Source organism: Anolis sagrei, chromosome 4 (genome assembly GCF_037176765.1).
Source record: "Anolis sagrei isolate rAnoSag1 chromosome 4, rAnoSag1.mat, whole genome shotgun sequence".
NCBI lineage: Eukaryota > Metazoa > Chordata > Lepidosauria > Squamata > Dactyloidae > Anolis > Anolis sagrei.
This window is the reverse complement of record NC_090024.1, coordinates 36,990,140-37,011,505: the sequence shown is the minus strand read 5'-3', so window position 1 is coordinate 37,011,505 and position 21,366 is coordinate 36,990,140. Positions and strand designations below refer to the sequence as shown.

At 37.0% G+C, this 21,366-nt stretch overlaps 1 protein-coding gene across 1 annotated transcript in view; it reads left to right on the top strand.

The window, feature by feature from the left end:
• The window catches only part of CNBD1 (cyclic nucleotide binding domain containing 1), a 171,897-nt gene extending 151,287 nt beyond the window's left edge, over nucleotides 1-20,610 (top strand). Inside the window, exons 12-13 of the mRNA XM_067467033.1 lie at nucleotides 17,513-17,572; nucleotides 20,458-20,610. Coding sequence (XP_067323134.1) covers nucleotides 17,513-17,572; nucleotides 20,458-20,610 — 213 coding nt within the window. The remainder of the gene's footprint in view (nucleotides 1-17,512; nucleotides 17,573-20,457) is intronic.
• The last annotated feature ends 756 nt before the right edge of the window (nucleotides 20,611-21,366 follow it).

Genomic DNA, 21,366 nt, shown 5'->3' with positions numbered 1-21,366 from the left:
AGTAGAGATTATAGGAAAGAGGGCACATTCCTAAGAGTTCACTTTGAAAGACATTTCAGAGGCTGAACACAAAACAAGCAAGCACTGGCAATTATGAATATTCACATTTTATAAAATATTCCATAATAAAAAGTTAAGATTGCGTCAGTGATTAGTCTGGTATCCCCCCTCCCAAAATACTTTCACTATTTGTTTCTGTGTAAAGAAACTACTTTAATTTCAATTAGTTTTTTTTTGTACTTCCAGATATCTTTTATTGACCTTATCAGAAAGCCCAGGCATAGCGTCCTGTTTTGCCTGGCTTCTGCAAAGTAATAGGGAGCAGCAGGGCAAATCTGTCAGCCCACGTGCAGCTCCCTCTCGGCAACACTTTCCCCATCACAAGGGGAAAGTGTCGCCCTCATGGGGAGACCCCTTGCTGGCTCCATTGCAGCCAGCACAAAACAGAATGCCTCCTAAGTGGATTTGAATGTGTCCGACAACCCTTTCACCTCAGTTGGGGAAAGCGTTTTTATTGGAAGTCACATAATGTCATGTGATGTCCGACATGGGCCTCCATCCTCCAGATTTGGTGAAAGTGTCCTAGGACACCCTGTCTGATGAGGTCAAAAATCTGCTTTATGGTTAATATTTTGCCAAACATTGTGAGCTCAAATAAAACATCTAGTAAGTGCCTATCTGTCGCATGGTACAAATGTATGTCTGGTATTTTTATTTTACGCTATAATTTACACTCATTTGTTTGAAAATAAAATACAGTAGAGTATGCTTATACAACCTTCTGTCATCCAACGTTCTGTATTATCCAACGTAGTCTGCCTCCCACCCAGAATAATGTCCAGGGTAGGAGAAGGAAAGAACTCTTGTGTGTTTTGGTGCTAAATTCATAAATACAGTAATTACTATATAACATTACTGTGTATTGAACTGCTTTTTCTGTCGATTTGTTGTAAAACATGATTTTTTTGGTGCTTAATTTGTAAAATCATAACGTAATTTGACGTTAAATAGCTTTTCCGCAATCCTTCCTTATTATCCAACATTTTTCCTTATCCAATGTTCTGACGGCCTGTTTATGTTGGATAAGCGAGACTCTACTGTACTTTGAACCCTTTGGGAGTCCCGTCTATGATTGTGGTTCAGTCAATGATGATTGAAAAGTTACTGATAAATTATGTATTTGTTATTATCCACTAAAAGATATGTTTAAAATCAATCTATATGTTAATGTTATAAAGGGCACAGTTTTAAAATATTAATTTAAAGTTGTTGTTGTTAAAATCTGTGGTCTGTTACAACATTGGAAATCCTAACTAGAATTAACACTGAAAACCAATCTATTGTTTTAATCTCTACCCTTTCCTCACTTGTCTCTGTTCTGAGCTTGGAAGAGAAAAAAAAGCAGCTGTTCAGAACCTTGAAACCCCCATTTCTCATCCACCTACTCACTGGAAAGAAATGTGTGAAGTTAAAAATAAAAATATACAGGATAGATGCAGGAAGTAGAAAGTGTTCTCTATAAACTATGAGCCAGATACACACGATCCCCTATCCTATCAAGAGTAGTATTCAATAAAACAATTTAAAGATATTTTAAGGATGGAGGGGGGATAATCAGTATTTTTGGAAGAAAAAGCTAAAAAATGCCTTTTTCCTATGACGGGTCTGATTTCCAACTAGGGCCTCTAATGCCCAGTTCCCTTATATTATCTGTTGCTTCTCTGGTTGGAAATCACTTCCCTGTTGCAGCTATTAATATCATTGCAGTTTTCTCTTCATCTACCAACAACATCTAACATTTCTTTTAATTTCTCAAAAAGACAAAAATGAAAGAAAAAAATAAACAACAAGGTAGCAAGATGACAATTCAAATTCTGTTCCACATTAGAGACAGGTTTATTATGGAATGGATCCTTTTTCACAACTTGAAGCAATAGTTGTGCTTCATTATTCATTTTTCCCCTGTTGCTGCTTGCAGCTGTTTCAAAGCCTATATTAAGGTACTTAGTTTTTCTAGTCAAGGGTTCACTGCAATAGCTTCTCACATTCTTCTTTGGAGTCAGTGATGATATCTGTATTAATGACAGCAGGTAAAGCATCAGCACATGGGAGATGATAGATAAGTCAGTTAATCTTTCAATTTAAATCAATTTATTTCTAAAAATCCTGAATAGCATAATCTAATCACACACTTAATCCTCCTTAAATTGCTTTGCAGGAGAGAAATCCTACTTTGGAGGAAAACACTTACCTATTATTTACATTTTGTCTAGTCTTTCCTCAGTTGACCATAGGGGGCAGAGTACATGGTTTTTCTCACATTTATTTTATTTTATTGCATTTGTATGGATGCCACCTTTCAACCCAACTGAGGCACTGTTTTACGAAATTATCAGTGTTACTAGCATACTGCAGTAACTCACACATTAATATAACAGCCATAAACACCACACACCTCAATTGAAAAATAGCCATTGGCTATTATAAATGGATTAAAATACATTTCTGAGCAGTAGTGCTCTTAGATATGTTCCTAAGAAATATTATTTTAAATATTCCTTAGAGTTAAAATAATTACATTTCAAACTTACATGTTGTCCATATCTATCAATAACCGAAAATATTACTGTAGAGCATGACCCTTTTTAACCACAGATGTTTTGGCGCAAGGATTCTTTATTCCAGAATGAAAGACTGTTCAGAGAAAAATAAAGATCTATTATAAAGTGAGGTTATGGGCCAGCATCCTCTTAATAAGTTACATACTCAAATGCAACTCCACCTTTTGGGTTATAACATAGCTCAGAATTCTCTACAGTGTGCAATGACCAAAGTCCTGTATTCACAGATTTGGTATCTATGGCTTCCCTTACCCACACTACAGAAATATTCCCCACTGAAATTGTTTGTGGGCCTCTCTAGGTTCTCCAGTGTGATTCTACTATATGTTTCCAGTCCAACTGTAGTCAAAATATTGGGTTAGTTATTATCCCTGGTTTCAGATATCTGCGGGGATGGGTTGGGGCCTTGGAATGTATCCTGAAATGTATCCTGCATAGATATGGAAGGCAGTATAGTACTAGTCTCTATTTTTGTCAAAATAATACATAGCAAAATGTTAAACATTGATTATGTTACATGTATTTTCCTAATTCTTCCTTCTTCTTAACTGTTTATTGCACCCCAGGCCTGGAAATACCTATGACCACAGCACCACACAAGAGTCCAGAGTACAAGCAAACAGTTTATTGTAAAAACACAAAATATATGAAAAATCAGGAATAAAGAAAGAAAATGTATAATCCAAAAATGGTTAATAATAGCTGATAACCAAACAGTAATCCAGATGTCTCATGCAGATTCCAAGGTAACACAGTCCAGGAATAGCCAAAAAGTCACAAGTACAGCATAAATCCACAAGCAAAAGGTATACTTAGTAAAATTTGAGCAGGAATATAAAAACAAAAACATAGAAAACTTCCAGGAAACTTAAATCCAAAACCAAGACTTGACTTGAGACAAGGACCAGAGAACACAGGCCTAGCGTCACACTTGAGTGCCACGTTGCCTGAACTAATTGTTATGTAAACAACTTTCTAATTGATAGGCACCCATGAAGTCATGTTTTTCCCCATGAAATCTCTCCCCAACTTTCCCATATAATCACTTGGACCTGTGATGCCTATTTTCTGCTCTGACCTGTAAATGAAGACCTTTCTTGATCTCCATAACTCCCAGGTGTTTTCTCCTGAGAGCCTTCTGTATCACTTATCTCTTTGCCAGACTCATTATCTAATGTTGCAGTTTCTGGCTCCTCTGACTGACCTTGAAGCACTGCACTTTCCAAGTAAGATTTCTCAGAGAGAGAAGCATCATTCCATTGACTCGAATCTTCATCACTTCGAGCCCCAAGAAATCCCACAGAAAATCCCACAATCCTCTCTAAATCATCAGTGAACTCATCAGCCTCAGTTGGATCTCCAACACTGTTCTTCTATATTTTTCTTACGTCTCTGCTCCTTTAAATTCTTATTTGGGTACAGTTACACTGACCACTTAGGTCAGTATGTGGTTGAATCAGCTACGGGGTAGCTAAATACCAGACAGGGGCTAGTTTGGTTTAACTCGGGGAAAGCCTCTTAACACTAAATCCTGCATGGGAGCTGATCTGGGATTAAGTGGCCTTCCCTTAGGTTAAGTTAACTAGGGGGAAAGAATTTGGGTTACCCCCTGAATTAAAGACTGTACAGATAGCTGGGCCAATTTCTAACCATAACTGGTGGCAGCTGTCTTGTCAACCATCCCATGCTCCCCATGCTCAGGTGGCCTGGGGAGATGGAATGGTCTCCCCTTGCAGTCTTCGGTTTGGCAGCCTTTTCCCAAGCTGCAGCCTTGCTAAGGAGGTTGACAGGGTGGAAATGGAAGGGGGATTTGCCATTTTACCAAGATTCCAGTTTCACTTGACATCTCTCATCTCTTCCCCTCATTCTTGCTTTCTTCCTTTCATTTCCTCCTCTCAAATTATTCCTCCACTCCAGGTCCATCCCATCCATTCCCACCTCCTGCCTTCCTTTCCCCTGTGTGTCCCTCTCCTTTACCCTTCCTTCCTCTCTCTCTCTTTTCTGTTTTTGCACTTCATTGTGCTCACTGCTATCATGGACCAAAAAGGAAAAACTTTCATAAAAGTCCCAAAATAAAGTATGGCAGCAGATCGAGCAGGGAAGTTAGGAACATTATAGCAAAAACAGTTCCACCAAATAATATTGCAGTGGGGTGGAAATCCTTGACTTAAGATTTTAAAGAAACAAAACATTAGCCTTCGATGTAATTACTACTGGCACACTGGTTCTTATCTTTGGGGATTGAACTGTTAATATACAAAAAAAAAAAAAAACATTCCCAGTGCTAATAATTAGTATTTGCATAATTATATTAATATTTTCTTGAAACTAGCTAAAGATTAGTTATAGCCATTTGGCATTTGAAAATCCTTCTGTATAAGTTAAAGATATTATCTAGCAGCAGTAGCTTTTTGTAAAATGGGATTTGTACTTCTCAGCTTTCATATAATGCATGAAGAACCTTATAAACATTAAAAAGGTCATAATGTTATTTCTTCTATGGAAAAGCATATTACTTACAATTCCTGCAACAAATGGCATGTAGAAGAAATCTCATCATAGTTCATGTGAGAACCATTTTAGTCAAAACTAAATTGGTTTTCAGTGTTTGCTTTTTTTTTTTTGCAGAAAAATGTGTGTTGGTCATGAACAAGGATGTGAAAATCTGCTCAGCTGCATTTTTACTGAGTTTCACTGGGTTTCTCATAATTCCATGAGTATCCTCATCATGTTGATGATCTGTATTTTTGTAAGACATTTTTAAATAGAATAGCAATCTAATGTTTATGATTACCCACTGATGAGAAGAAATAGAAAGAATTATTCATGTCTTCATTAGTAAGTTGGTAATGAACTGGTTAGCCAAATATTTTTTCTTTAAAAAGTTCCCCATTTTCTTCCAACTCCAATGAGGAACATGATTCTGACTCCATAATTAAATAAGCAGTATATGACATCCTGCCCCACAGTTAGGTACATTCAAGCTGTTGAGAACTAATGACTTGAAGGATACCTAGCCAGCTGGATTGTGGCCATTGTTTCAATGTAACTCACTTCCAAACAGCTGTTAGCATCTGAGCATCAGAGGCACATCCTACAGTTGTCAAATTGTGGAGCTTGCAAAGATTAGGTTCCTTGCTTACAGCCAGAAGGAAAAAGGGACAAAGTCTAGCAAGATGTTTTTCACCTAGTCCAATACACAGTAAATGTATGTTGTCTTGGTGACAGGGGAAAAAATCCTAGTTCAATTCTAGAGTGCTTGAACTGTAGGATAAAATGTTTATCTCTGGCTCTCTTCTACTAACACAAAGGGCAAATTGAGCATGTGTATGCAATGTATACACTATACATCTTGAAATTCTGTAAGATGAACAACCAGTTCTTGTACTCTTATGTAATAAAGTGTTATTTTTAGGCAATCAATACAGATGATACATTTTTAAATATTTTGAAAGTCACATCTTCCATGTTAAGTTATTACAAGTTGCAACATGAGTTTAACTTTCCTCTTTTTAATCTTGATGTCTGTAAAGTAATATGGGCTACATCTTCCCAAAATTTTCTCAATTTTCCCTATTTTTCTTTGTTGTCATGACATCATTGCCTATGAAAAAGGGAGAGAGGTTGAGTGACAAAAAGTCTGAACAGGACTGTGGACCAAAGCCTCCTAATTTCAAGAGTGTGTCGGTACCCAACAGTTATTGCTGCTTGACTCCACCTTAAATGTATGGCGTCATCCTAGAATTGTAAGGTCCATAGAACTTCTATCAGAGTGCACTGATGCATTCTTGTAACTAAAGTCCTAGAGTTCTCTAGCAGAAGATTCTGGGCACTTTACCCAACTACACATCTCAGGAGTCCCCAGCTAAAACAATAATGCTGTAAAACCACCATATATGTAAAATAATACACTTTTAAGTCTGATATTTGAACCATTGTTTCTACAAACGCTTCTAATGCTTTCTCACGCTAAAAATTTGACCACACTTTGTTTGAGAATAAAATTACCAGCAAGATTTAAATGCGAATTCAGTGTGATATCTTCTAAAAGAACATGCGAAATCTGTATTTGAACACTTCCTGCTTACTTCAGACTTATGCTAGAGAGCCATCTGATTGCATCCTGTCATCAAAGTCTTGATGGAATTAACCTGCTATTTACTACATTGCATCTTTCTGCAAAAGTCTCTATAGCTGCACAAATTTTTCCTCTGGTTGCTTACATGGGGAAACCCTGTAGAAGCTCTCCTGTTGCTTTTCAGTGCACTAGTCAGTGCACATTTTTTTCTGCCAGTAAAAGCAGGGCAAGCAGGAGAAATATATTATTGTTTATGTCATTGCATTTCCAATTTCTATTTATGGTTGTGAAAGTTGAAAAATGGAAAAAAAAAGCTGACAAAAAGAGAATCACCACATTTGAAATGTGGTATTGGAAGAAAGTTGACTTCCAAAAAGACAATTAGATGTGTCTTAGAGCAAATGAAGCCAGAACTCTCTTAAAAAGCCAAACTGACTAAATTGAGGCTACTGTACTTGAGGCTACTGTATATAATGAGATTAAATGACTTGTTAAAACAGACAATAATGCTTCGTAAAGTTGAAGGCAGTAGGAAAAGAGGAAGACTACAGATTAAAATTAGAAAGCCATGCCCTTGAGTTTTCAAGACCTGTGCAGGGCTGCTAAGGGGATCTCTTGTTTTCTCCACCTCTTCTTCTTCCACCGGTTTTGTCTTTACCTTCCAAGATGTAACTTGGTTAGATCAACACCCTACAATAAAGTTTTATTTTCTTTCTCCAAGCCATTGGTACATTTGCTCCTCATGTCAAGCCCTCTAACCACTACATGCACTCTAATGTCTTAAGAGATTCTTTTAGAGTTGCCATGAGTTGAAGCACACTTGACAACAATAAACAACAACAATGAGGGATCTCAGCTTACCCTTTGTGAGGACATCTTTAGCTACTCATTTCAGAGAATAGGGTTCGATGAAATCTAGGGATTTGGGGAGATGTCTTGTGGATATCCTAAAGGGTTGTTTTACTTTTTCATCTGTAATTTAAGTGCTGCATACAGGTACTTAACTGGAATTTTTCCAGGAGAAGCAAATTGCAGTTTCCGGGGCTATCTCAGTTCAGAAAATGTCATGATAGCAGCAGAGGGTGCATTTATCACCTCTTCGTACAGGATTACTGCACTTTTCACAATTAGAGCTCAGAAAGGCTTCTATTCTAGGCTAAAAACAGAAATGCTGAATGATGTGATCACATTGACTTTCTGTGTTTTGAGCAGATGAGACTTCAATTTTACTCTTCCCAATGTTGGTGTGTGAGTTCTCAGGCTGGAAGTGTCAGCAAAAGTCTTCTACATGCATATTTCTATTTAAAAATAATAGCAATTGTGAGGAGCAGTTTCTAGTACTGAAAGAGTTCCAGTTCATGCACACTAATGTGCAAATAAATCCTGGAGGAACCCAGTTAATCTTTAACTTGAGGAAATAGTAACAGGACCAGGCTGAAAAGTACATGCATGTATATTTGTCAGTTAACAGCTGCAATACAGCAATGATATGAATATATGAAATGGTTATTAAAAGTAAAATATTAACAAAACTAAAAAAACACTCTTAAATTGAAATAGCTGCTGTTTTGCCCTTAGCAGGAAAAATATTCTCTTTCCTTTGCCACTCATCAAAAGTTACTCTACATTTTAATGCATTTTCCCTTAAGCAGTGCAAGATAGAACATGAGCCAGTACCTGAACCATTTCATGAGGACACACTACAAAAATAACTAAAAGTTAGGTACACCACAAAAGATGGGAATTTATCCCTTATTAACTCAAAATCATAATGTAGTACTAAATCTTTATTACTGGGAAAAGGTAGTTATTTTGAGAATGAGCTATTTGCAATTAATTATCTCTCAGCTCATGGATGCTGACTATAATAGACTGGTTTTTGAAGAATGTTAACTTGTATCACTTGAAATGGAAATACAGGAAGAGGAAATACAGAGGAACCCAATCCATCTATCCATCCCTTTAATTTTACTGCACTTTCTTCCAAATTGGGACTCAAGACTGCTTGAATGATTTACTTTAATACTTGGAAAATAATTTTGTTTGTCCAAAAGAGATTCCAGGTCAGATCTGGCTCTTCATAGTTTGATTATTAAGTTCTCTCAAGGAATCTGTAGGCCCCCCACAGAAAATTTTCTCAAACTGTACTCCTCCAGATGTTTTGGACTTCCATTTACACAATTCCTAACAGCTGGTAAACTAATTGGTATTTCTGGGAACTGAAGGCCAAAACACCTGGAAGAGGAGAGTTTGAGAAACACTGCTCCAGAGTGACTCTATGGTCAACTTCTGCCAGAGTTCATGCTGGAGGATCTAGAGATTTCTAGAGAAAACACTTCTTTAGGCAGTTGTAGATCCTTCCAGTGGAAGCTGACAACAGAGTTGTGCTGAAGCACTTAAAGAATCCTAGAGAGGAATATATATATATATATATATATATATATATATATATATATATATATCTCCTATTTTCATGGGGGTCCTGACTCTCACAAAAAGGAAAAGGGCCAATGTAGAAATCTCAGAAATAAAATTGAGAATAACAGGAGAACATCTGGGTCTTCCTATCTTTTTAATTAGTCTGAATGCACCCTTTAATGCCTCCTGAAGCTTATTGCTAAGTGCGCCCTTAGATGAAAAAGCAAAATTTTCTAGCATTCTCCTGACACCTTGTTTACAACTTTAGCAAGATGTTAGAAACCCCTCCCTAGTCCACAACTGCAGGCACTGCCAGAATCACCACCAAAGCAGGAAGGAATGCAAGTGTACAAGTGGCTGAAGTAGGGTGTTAGGGCTGAATGTGTGGGAGGATAGCAGTGATTTCCAATTATCTCTCTGGTTAGAGCTGAAACACAACATTTGTGGTAGGCGTTATAAATCGCTGAAATTTGTAAATCCGAGCTGAGGTGGGGATAACATTGGCAATATCACTAATTAATAATGTAAACTGTGGAAAACTAGCTTTCTAACTGTTAACATCTGCTGGGCTAACGTGCCATCCAATTAAAGATTATGTTAGCAATATTTCTTTTGAAACAGATAAATAGGCTCCCAGTGATCTCATCATATATATTTTCATCATTTTGGAATCCATTCCCTGCAAAATTTTTGATTTAATGGAAGTTACCCTGGTTACAAATGCAGCTGTTGCTGAAGAGCAAAGGAGTGGTCAGAACTGCAAAAACACACCATCTCCACTCCCAGCCTCCATGGCCTTGGACACAACTCAGTACGTGTACATTGTGTCCTCCAAAGAACATGTATCTCTGTAGCTAGAGAACTGTGCAATGCTTTGAATTCTAGCTTTAAATACACAGGGAGGAAATTGATGGTAAAAAATGTGCCAATAAATCGATGTCATTAAATTTCGGGTTGACTTGGCTTATATTTATGTGGGCTGGAAAACTGACACAATTTATTGAAACCAGTATAGAAAGATATGTATTACTCCTCATATGAATAAGCTTCTAGCTTAATTTATGGCAAAGATAAGACATGTTGATCTAATGAGGTGGTGGAAGTGTGCATGTATGCGTTAGAGAAAGAGAGCAAGTCAGCATTGTTAAGTGATGGTGGAATCATAATCAAATCTAATATTCTGCTTCATCTTTAGTCTGGCAGAAGGTGATGCGATGACTTATTTGCCTCCTTCCTCTTCTATTTTGTCAATGGGAAATTATTGACCATTTGTACATGTAGAATTTAAGCAGCTTGACCCCATTTTAACTGCCATAGATCAGTGCTATGGAATCATAGGAGTTGTGGTTTTACAAAATCTTTAGCCTTTGTCAAAAAAATGCTAGTGCTACACCAAACTACCACTCCCAGGATTCCGCAACATTGAGCCATGGTAGTTCAAGTGGTGCCAAATTGCTTTAATTCTACATTGTTGATGCACCATACATTTGCACTAGGACTAGCATAATAGGCCATGTTGATTTGCATGCACTGGAAATGAGAGGATTCGGATCTTGTTTGTACAAGATCTCCACCGATGTGCTCAGTATGTTTTCTTTGGGAAGTCACCACCACCATATCATTTTTCCAATTTGGGTAGAAAAATGGTGTAAACAGCTCTCTGTTAGCATTCCTATGAGTGGCTATTGAAATAGGTGTGCAGGGCCCAATGACCCCCATCAGCCCTCCCCATTTGCCTAAGATTGGTCCTTTGAAGTTCTTCCACTCTGGATGTGTATTCTATATAAATCCAGATCATTAACTTATTCTTAATTCTTATTCTGTATTCTTAAGAACAAATAATTCTGAAAGGAATAATTACAGATTACAAACTTACATGTAACATTAATGTGAGTTGTGTAAATATATATTTTAAAATTTTAAAATGTAAATACATGTAGGGCTCTCATTGAATAAAATATGAAATGGCCTTTATACTATCTCTGGCTGTCTCATGGGACAAGAAATACCCTATCCTAATTCACAAATTTGTTCACAGTTCCCAAATATGCAGGGCGGCTCAACCCATTACACAAAGTAAGCATTCGCAGTATAGTTGATTTTGCCCAAGGGGCGCTCTTGAGGCGCTCTTGGGGGAAAATAGACCTTGACATATGTGAGTTGTAGTTACTGGGATGTGTAGTTCACCTAAAATCAAAGAGCATTCTGATCTCCACCAATGATGGAATTGAACCAAATGTGGCACACAGAACTCCCATGACAAACAGAAATTATATATCTCAATGATTGGTTGGGGGGGGGGGCACCAAAATACTGTTTGCTTACCGTTGAAAATTACCTAGGGCCGCCTCTGCAAATGTGTGCAACAAAATAAAGATATATAAGCCCCCAGTGCTGCAGTGGGTTAAACGGCTGAGCTGCTGAACTGGCTGTCTAAAAGGTCACTGCTTCGAATCCGGGGAGGATGGTGAACTCCCACTATTATCCCCAGCTTCTGCCAAACTAGCAGTTCGAAAACATGCAAATGTGAGTAGATCAATAGGTAATGTTGCAGCAGGAAGATAACAGTGCTCCATGCAGTCATGCTGGGCACATGACCTTGGAGGTATCTACAGCCAATGCCAGCTCTTTGGCTTAGAAATAGAGATTAGCACCAACCCCCAGAGTCAGACACGACTGGACTTAATGACAGGGGAAAACCTTTACCTTAAGAGAAAAAAAGTATGCATGAAGATTTTCTTTCCTGTTCATTACATGAAAGTATTTAAGAAGTTGCCATTAATCTTATGTAGGAAGAAAAATGAGACATAAATAAAATAAAATGGATTAATGAATAACCCTTATTTTAGCAAACAGTTTCAGCATTCTGTAAGTTACAGGGCATTATTTTGAGTAACTGAATGTGAAAGAAAGTTGTGGTCAGATCACTGATGATATACTGATTTTTTCAGTATGTTGAGAATTGGACTCAAATTACTTAATTTTATGAATAATTCATGTATTTAGGACAGAAGGCATAGCCACTTGGATATTAAGAAGGATAAGAAGTGCTCTGCTCATGGCAGAGAGATATTGGAGATGTCCTTCCAACGTAAATTCTTTCAAAATTATCCTCAAAAGTTGAGAGACTATTTGGAACATTATTGCAGACAGAGTGAGGGTGCTGCAGCAGTATGTGCATGGTGAGAATCAATGGAAGTTCCTCACATGTGCAGGTATAGGTGCTTTGCACTCATGCAATGCCTTCCATTCGCACATATGTTCTACTGCATTGCAAGACTCTCAATGCAACACTAGCACAATAACATGACTTGACATTCTCCTACAGCCATGTATAGGCCCATCCAAGAATAATATGTTGCCCAGCACTCTGTTACTATGACATCAGCCACGATATTGGCAAAGCCTGTATGAAACTGAAAATGAGTTGTTGTAAGTTTTTTGGGCTGTATTGCCATGTTCCAGAAGCATTGTCTCCTGATGTTTCACCTGCATCTAGGGCAGGCATCACAACCTCTGAGGATGCCTGCCATAGATGCAGGTGAAACGTCAGGAGACAATGCTACTGGAACATGGCCATACAGCCCAAAAAACGTACACAACAACCCAGTGATTCTGGCCATGAAAGCCTTTGACAATAGATCTGAAAATGATGTCAAGTCATTCCAGATCCCATTAGAATGACAAAATAATACAGTATTACCAGGAGTGAGTTAGGGCAGAGGCTGTATTTGCACTCACTGACTCCTGGGGAAGAATTCTTTCTCTAGAAATTTGTGAAGTTTTCCTGCAGTTTACCACAGAATTGGGTTGAAAGACCTAGAAAATTCCTAGAGATTATGCTCTTTAGAAATGTCTAGATCTGACAATGCAACTCTATGGTGTACAGGTACTGGAAGTGGAGTAATTCAATGAAGTTCCATCATATCCATGTTTTTACATAACTGGTCTGGACAGGAACATATCCCCTTTTGATATGGGGGTCTTACTGTTAGTACACAAATTGTCCAATAAAATACTGATTTTGATTAAAAGGGTTGCATGGATCACAGGGCATTGTGTTCTCTTCTACTTTTAGACTGGAATCCCTATGTTCACAAATTGATTCCATGATTCTGGTTTGTTTTTTGTTTTTTTAAAAGAATGTTTTATGCTCTTTCATGGAAAATAAGGCCCCATCTACACTGCCATATAATGCAGTGTCAGAAAGCGGTTTAACTGCATTAAACTGCATTATATGGCAGTATAGTTGGAGCTTGGGACTGGAAGTCACAGAACACTATGTAATTGTCCTTTCTTTGGATTATGGCCATTGTCTCTCTGAATATATCATAAACTGCCACATTTATAGATTAGTCCACATTTCAAATTTTATATCTACTCTTGAGTTCTACTATGGGCATTATGTTTTTTTGTTTTTGTTTGCAGCCATGTTCTGTTTTAATTCTTTTAGAAATTTGTGACTGATTTGGAATTGCTTGTAATGCCTTTGTGACCATCAGTAATGGTTTTACATGGTCCTGTTAAACACGTTTTCTCTGGTTGGTAGCATTTTAATTTTCCCATCAGGATTTAGATACATATTTCCATTAACATCATTTTAACATCACACACACACACACCAGCACACACACACACACTGTAATTAATATTACTCTCCCCACACTCAATTTTCCTCATTAGTTTTTGAATGCTGTCGGGGAACCGTGTGCTTATTAATCTTGGATAATTTTTCTTTTAAGTGGCAATTCATGGTAAAAATACAGTATATGCAGAGTTATCCACACTCGTTCTGGGTCATGTATATATTAAGAGCAGAAATGGAGCACAAATTATGCTAACTTTCTAATCAGAAAATATTGGCGGTGATTATCTTAAAGGTCATATATTTAGTTATCATTCAAGTGCAATTTTTTTACAAACCAGCAAGTTCTGTAGTGCTTGTGAAATCATTAGAATGAATTCATTGAAAATGTTTAAATACCACTTTAACAACTTTTTGACAGTGCTCCTGTACATACCCTAAAGACATCAGATCCTGTCAGATCTTGGAAGCTAAGCAGGGGCAGCACCAGTTAGTTCTTGGATAGAAGACAGCCAACGAATGCCAGGTGTTATAGACCAAACTGCCTCTAAGGAATCTTTTCCTTTGAAAACCCTATGAAATTCATGGGGTCACAAAAAGTTGACAGGCAATACATATTTACACATACAAAGACTTGCTGTTGGCAATCATGCCATGGTCCCTTCTTTATGGGGGTTGGGCAAAATCTCTTAAATATTTCTTCAACTCCCCTCCCCCCTTGCAAACAAACCCTATGCTGCATGCTTTCTAGTTTCTACCTGGTCACCTCTTCTCCTTCCTTCTCACCCTCTCAGAGTTCCTCACATCATTACTGGCACCAGGACTCAATGGACAGCAGTAGTCATTTTGGAAAAATAGTGTGCTGCCTTAGAAGTTACTGAATATGGTACTATAGGATTATTGCTCTCTATTTTGTGGTTAATTTTCACAGCTGTGTTCCCACTTTCATCACATTAACCTATATGGTTAGGCTTGTTGTACAACTTCCTTTTGTAGTCTGACATTTACATACAAAATTCTACTGTCAGGAGGACAAAAAAGGCTGGTATATATGTTTGTCTTTAGTTCTTTTTAAGCTGTTTCTTTCTCTTTTAATACATTATTTCATTTCTCTTCCCACACGCTCTCACTCACCTGAAATTTTGTCCCCCTCTCTAGCTCTCAATTATTACCTATATTCCTCTTGTTCCTCATTTTCAAACTCTCTTTCTTGTGTCTCCTTTTATGTGTCTGTCCCAACAACTCCTGCCCTCCCAAAATTTTTATCATTTAGACTTTTTGAGTTTTTCAAACAGACAACATTTTAGGTAACTGTGGCTGATATTTAATGTTGGATGAATAATGAGATCATCAGGGCTCACCCTTGTGACATAGGACAGCAGTAGTCATTTTGACATCAAGAGTTTTCCCACAGACTTAGATTTTGACACTGAAATCTCATCCCTAGGATGCTTCTGATCTATGTCCCTATGTACTTTCAGTTCCCTTGCTACTATCTACATGAGATGCTCACAGATGCATATTCTTGCCTTGCAATTGAGTCCCTGTCAATTCTTCCAACTCTATAAATTCATTATTCATTTTCAAGGTACCCCTATAGTACAGTGACCATGATATTTAAGCATTATGTGTTGCAAATTTTGTGTTTGGACTCTTTGGAAGACAAGGCTAGAAGACTTCAGTGCTATCAAGCTATGCTAGCTTTCATCGTGAGGCAAACATCTAGTAGAAACTAGACCTCACATTGTGTTTTTGGAGGAAAGGATAATCTTGAGCCAATATGAATAAACCAAGGGAAATTTGTTCGGTGAAGTAGTTATGTTTCTTCTTGCTCTGACTTCCAAGAGAATTTAACAAATAACTGTTCATGGAAAACATCAATTGTAGGGTTGTTACTATATTTAAATGTATGCCCCTCCACCAACTACTAGCTTCATTTTCAATATTTGTAAATTCCAATTTTCCAATTTCTATTTTTCCTTCACTGGCTGTAGTTGATATCCTCTCCAGTGCTTGATTTCATGTGGCTTATATTTTTTAAAATATAGGAAACCACTGTATTCTTCAGTGAGCTGGCCCTAGGCCTGCTTTTAGATGAGCTCAAACTAAAATGCATTATATGCCTTCCAAAATAAAGAATGGCACAACCCATCCCTGTGGCAATGAGAGCTGATGTGACTCTTGCAGGATTTCAGGGGTCCTCAGTTGTGTTCAAGATACCAGTGATCTCATGGGGTTATGTTTTGGTACACAGGTTCCTTTTGTTGGAGTGAAATGTCTTTAGTCCAGTCACAATACCTATTCGTTTTAAATTGGTTTTTCCTCCAAAGTGCATTAAGTTTTAAAATCCAGTATAATTTTTAACCTGTGATATCATTTTTAAAATTTTGTTCATTATTATTTGTTCTATATGATGTCCTTTTTTTGGATTTTGCTTATGCATGTATTGTGGCTTGATTGTTTTTATGAGCCACCCTGAGTCCTTGTGGAGAGGGGGTGCAATATAAATAAAGATGATGATGATGATGATATGCTCCAACGTGGATGGTAGGTGCTGGTTTCTCATTCCTAGTTTTAAGAGATGGTGGTCCTCTCATAAGTGTGCTCTCCTTTGATATTATGCTATAGGGTTAAAAAATACAATTACAATAGGAAACTGTATTCACATTTCTAATTTTTTTTCAAGTCTGGCACAGTTTTTCTTCTTAGTGCAAATCTGTTCAGAAAAAAACTTACAGAATGTTTCTTTGTTCACTCTGAAATCATGCTTGATTTTTTAAAGAAGCTTTAACCACTGTCTATGAAGTGGATGACCCTGCAAGTTTCTGCTTTCCCTCTGCTTCCATCTTTTCTCACTTGTCACTTTCTGACTTCTAGCCACAGCTAGTTCCCTAGCAACAGTGTTCACCCCTAATATTGTATGGCAATCTGCAGGCTACGTGCATTTTCTTCTTGTCAGCCAGGGACACAGCACATTTCTTAGAGCTGAGCATCAGGGGTGTAGTGTATAGTTAGTTTGACTTCACATAGACTTCCTCTCAAAAGGGATTTATTAAATAAAATTACGTTCCTTTTGGCCTCTGTAAATATCATCAGTGCAGTTACTTAAATCAGCCTTTTACTTTATGTTCTCTATTAATCCAAAAATGGGCCCCAGGTGTTTCCTTGCAACAATGATATATTCCTTGCTTATGTCTCCTTTAACCAGATCAGTTATAAACTGCCCTTCTGTATATTCATTACAATCAACAGCCAGAGTGTTTTATTTGTTTTAAGTGAACAAATTCTTTTAAAAACACAGTGTGGTCTATAGATTTTTGTGAAGAAGAGATTTTGAAAGAAGAATGTTTATTTTAGGTCCACAATTAATATATTTATTAATTTTCTAGTCTATACATTCCTATATCTTCGTAAACAGGGAGAGCCTTCTACAGATGAAGACCACCTTGGGTCTCCCCTCCATTCCTCTCTCTGTAGTCTGACAGACTGAGTGAAAGAGACAGTTGTTAAAGAAAACTGGGTGGTTTTGGGAGCAACATATGTCTGTGTTTTCATAATAGCCTTCTTATATGAGGGACATTCTTTTTATTATTAGAGAGCAGTTATTCAACTCCAATGTGTCCTGCAGTGATAATATCCCATGACAAGTTGTTTTGAAATGAGGTATTTTATGTAAAAGCATATAAATTAAATCATGAAGTCTTGGAGGGATTATAAAATTAGGTAGTTCTTGAAGTTAGGCCACCAAAGGCTAAATAATTGAAAAAACATTGAGTTTAAACCATTCACCATTGTTCTGTTTCTTTGCAGGACGATCTTAAGCTTGCATATATAAAAAGGGAAATAGAAAAAGAATGGAAGCAGAAAAAGGTAATAAAATAATGGGCACCATGGTGAAAGATCTTGGTTTTGAAAATATCTAGTGGGAGATGAGATGCAGCTGTTACAAAAATATAAATGAAATATTTGTATAATTGAAACAATGTACAATGCAGTTTCACCCTCTTAAAACGTTTCAGATTTTAAATGTGTTTAGTAGTTGAAAATATATGTTTAAAAACTACTCCTAGCATGATTCTCGTGAACCTGCTGGAAACATCTAATTTTTGGCAAAATGGACCTCCCTCTCCCCATGCAACTGACACACAGTAAAAGTGGTAGTGGTGGGTGGGGTGAAATGATTTTGGCAATAGTGTCAAAATCATGATTAATTGTCATCTGTGACTACAAAACAGTTAACCTAATACCTAACCACAACTGCTTTGTATTTGTGATTACTAGAGTTGCCAGACTAAAGTTACTTGGCCAAGTGCTTGGTTAAGTATAAGCATGTCATAGATGCATTGAGAAAGCTGGATGGATCCTTCAAGATCCTAACAAAACTATTTGTCTCAATGTACCCTGTAGCCAGTAAAGAACTCAAGTCATCATTTCCCTGCTCAAAGAATGGGAGGGATGGTGTACTCACAAGCCAGTGAAGGATCACTCCCTACCTCTTTGTGTTTGAGGTTGGAATGATGTTGCTTTCATATCTGGGGAAATTCCCTTTCACCAAAATTTTCATTCTGGCCACTGTTAAAAAAAAAAAAGCAAAGAATGGTGGAAGTGGTTGAGTAGCTGGTGATGTAAACAAGCCTAATGTCTTCAAAACAAAAAAAAAACTCTCAAGAGTTCTCTAGTTAGAAACATCTTTCTTCAAAATACAGTGATATTTCAGTACATAAGGCACACATGAGGGTTGCAACAACACTCTCTTCCCCACCAAAAAACCTTATGCTAAAATCAGCAGTATGAATTTCAAGACACAAACAACTTTTCACTTCTACAGACTTCTATTAGCTTTCCCCATTCCATCACGGACAAATTTCAGTTTTTTCCTCAAACTATGGGTGATATTACAACTTAACATTTTTGTTTCCCCAGAGAAACTTATATTTCTCCTATGGCTTTGACTAGCTTTTGTGTATTTCATGGAAGTAGAAATATTTTGTCCATGGAGCATTCTCTGATATTTTATACAATGCAGAGAAAAGCAGTATACTTACAATTTCAAGGAAGAACACCAAGGGCCAGATTTATAATAATTATAATCTGAAGACTGGGTTATCTTTCTAAAATAAATAAAATAATTTGTTTAATTTATTTCATTTATAACAGATGGGATAATTAAAAACAAAACAAATGAAACAATATAAAATACAGTATTTTATAAGCAAATTTGGAAATGCAGGTTGAAAGATTAATGCTGACTGATGGCCAATTATTGGAACAGCAAGATATGACACAGAAAGCTGGATTGGAAAAAAACCCACTTTTTAAGCATTTATGTCCTATTTAGGTTAGGTTGAATCTGACAAGGAAGAAGGATGAGGAGCAATTTGATTTGGGTTCAGAAAACTAAGGAGCCACATTTTGGATCAGGTCTGATCCACCAGCTCTTACACTTTCTAATCACCGGCCCTTTCCCCACATTTTTCTCATATTACCTATATAATGGTTAAAAGACAGTTGCTGATCAAAACAGACCTCTTTGCTGTTATGTGGGTATTTATTTATTTACTATATTTCTAACCCGCTCTATCTTATCTCCAAGGGGACTCAGAAAGGCTTACAGTTTTGGCAATGTCAATTCCACATTGAAAATACAAATATATACATCACCTTAAGCAATAAAACAGATAAAATATATAAATACAATTATAACATACCCCTAGTCCTGTAGTTGTCATTCAATGGGTACAAATCAACAGGCACATGTTTTCCTCCTTGTGCAAAAAAGTCACAAGTTATTCCCATGCCCCACAAGATCATGTATTTAAAAACTTTTAATATAAATTGCATTGTCAGACTTATCTGTTTCATTTTGTCCTGTCTTGAGCCAGAGGCTTCACTGGTCTGACAAGGGTCTGACTCACCCAAATCATTGCTTATGGCAGAATCTGTCTTTGACACCATGGGAACAATTCCTCAATGTTGTTAACAATCAAGAATCTCATTCATAATCCCTACACTATGTGTTTGTTCATTTTCCATATGGTGGATCTCAGGAAGTTGTAATCTGTGGCAAATGTATGGGGCTATTTTTGCCACCTGCAGTTCCACAGGATAATGTAGTTTCTGAAAAATCGCCTCAAATTTGCTGGAGAGTGTGAGCTGGGTGTTTATGTGCAAAAGTGCATTTATCACCTTTTTGCAAGGATCATTTGCATTGCTGCTGTTAAGACAACAACAAAACACAAAAGGAATTATGGGGAAAGGGAAAGAAAGAGCCCATCACAGATGATACAAAATATTAAAGCCACACTGAATTTCACAAAACTTATTTGAGCCCAAAGTTTTTATAAGGGAGACTTCCATGGGAGAAAAATGGGAACCTGCATCAGCATATTCTGATGCCTATGTTTCCCTCCAATTTACTTGTTCATTTGCGTAATTCATCCTCAAGCTCAAATTTCACCTTTGTTGCTTGTCTCTCAAACTATTATTTTTAGGACATAGATTATCGTTGCACAGATTGCTCCAAATGAGAAAACAATGTATTTTTGTTACGTAGAGGTTAAGCAACTTCACTCAATTGCAATTTGTCATTAAGATCGCATGAATGAAAAGTGTAACAACTGAACTTCTGGTTTCCTAAACAATCCAATGAATATAACGATTGGGATATTTCTATGAAGGGTCTGCATTTTCAATTTCCTTTAATTTTTAAATGAAATTTAACCTTCCATATTAAATATTTTTCTTACTATTCACAGGACACAATACTGAATGAAGCATTGTTCTTCAATGGAATTAATCCTGGTTTTGGAAAATGGGTCCACGAGAAGCCAAATTTAGACAAGAGTCAGAAAAAGCATTCCCATGGTGTTGCTGGAAGATCCATGCAGAAAAAAACAGTGATTCTGTAAAAGTCAAACAGTTTGTTTCCCTTTTCTTGTTGCCCCTGAAGTGTTTTAAAATTGTTCCCCCCCCCCCTCTCTTTCTCTTCTTTCAATGGCCCAGCATGTTTCTGTTTCTCATTTTCCCCTGGTATCTTTTTCTTTGTAAAACTCTTCTTGATTCTTGCATTATAAATGATTTAATGTTTTCATTAAAGTTTTTTTTTTAAAAAAGAAATTGTAGGTCATATAGCACATAACCAAATGTGAAGCTGTCAACCAAAGAGGGTATGTCTGCTGAACAAGACTTTGCATAGAGAATTTCCTGGAATAATATATATATATTTGACTAGTACCAATAAAACAAGTTTTTTCCAGGGTAATGCTTGTGATGATAATGGTACTTTTTGGAGCCATTGTGCTTACAAGAATCATAGCAGATGGAATGAATGTACTGCTAAATTTCTTAATGTTGTCATATCAGCTTCTATCGAAAGATAAGCATATATTTCAAATATGGGTACTTTTAAGTACTGGTCACATTATGCATGTTGTTGTAGTTTATTTGTTCAGTCACTTTCGACTCCTCATGATCTCATGGACCAGCCCAAGCCAGAGCTTCCTATCGTCCATGGCCACTCCCGGCTCCTTCAAAGTCAAGCCAGTCACTTCAAGGATACTAGGCCTGGGTAACAACGGAAAAATTTGTTTCTAAAATCGATTCATTTTTTTGGGGGGGGGGGGGGTTGCGTTTCGTTATTTAAAATAATTCCGAAATTTTCCTTT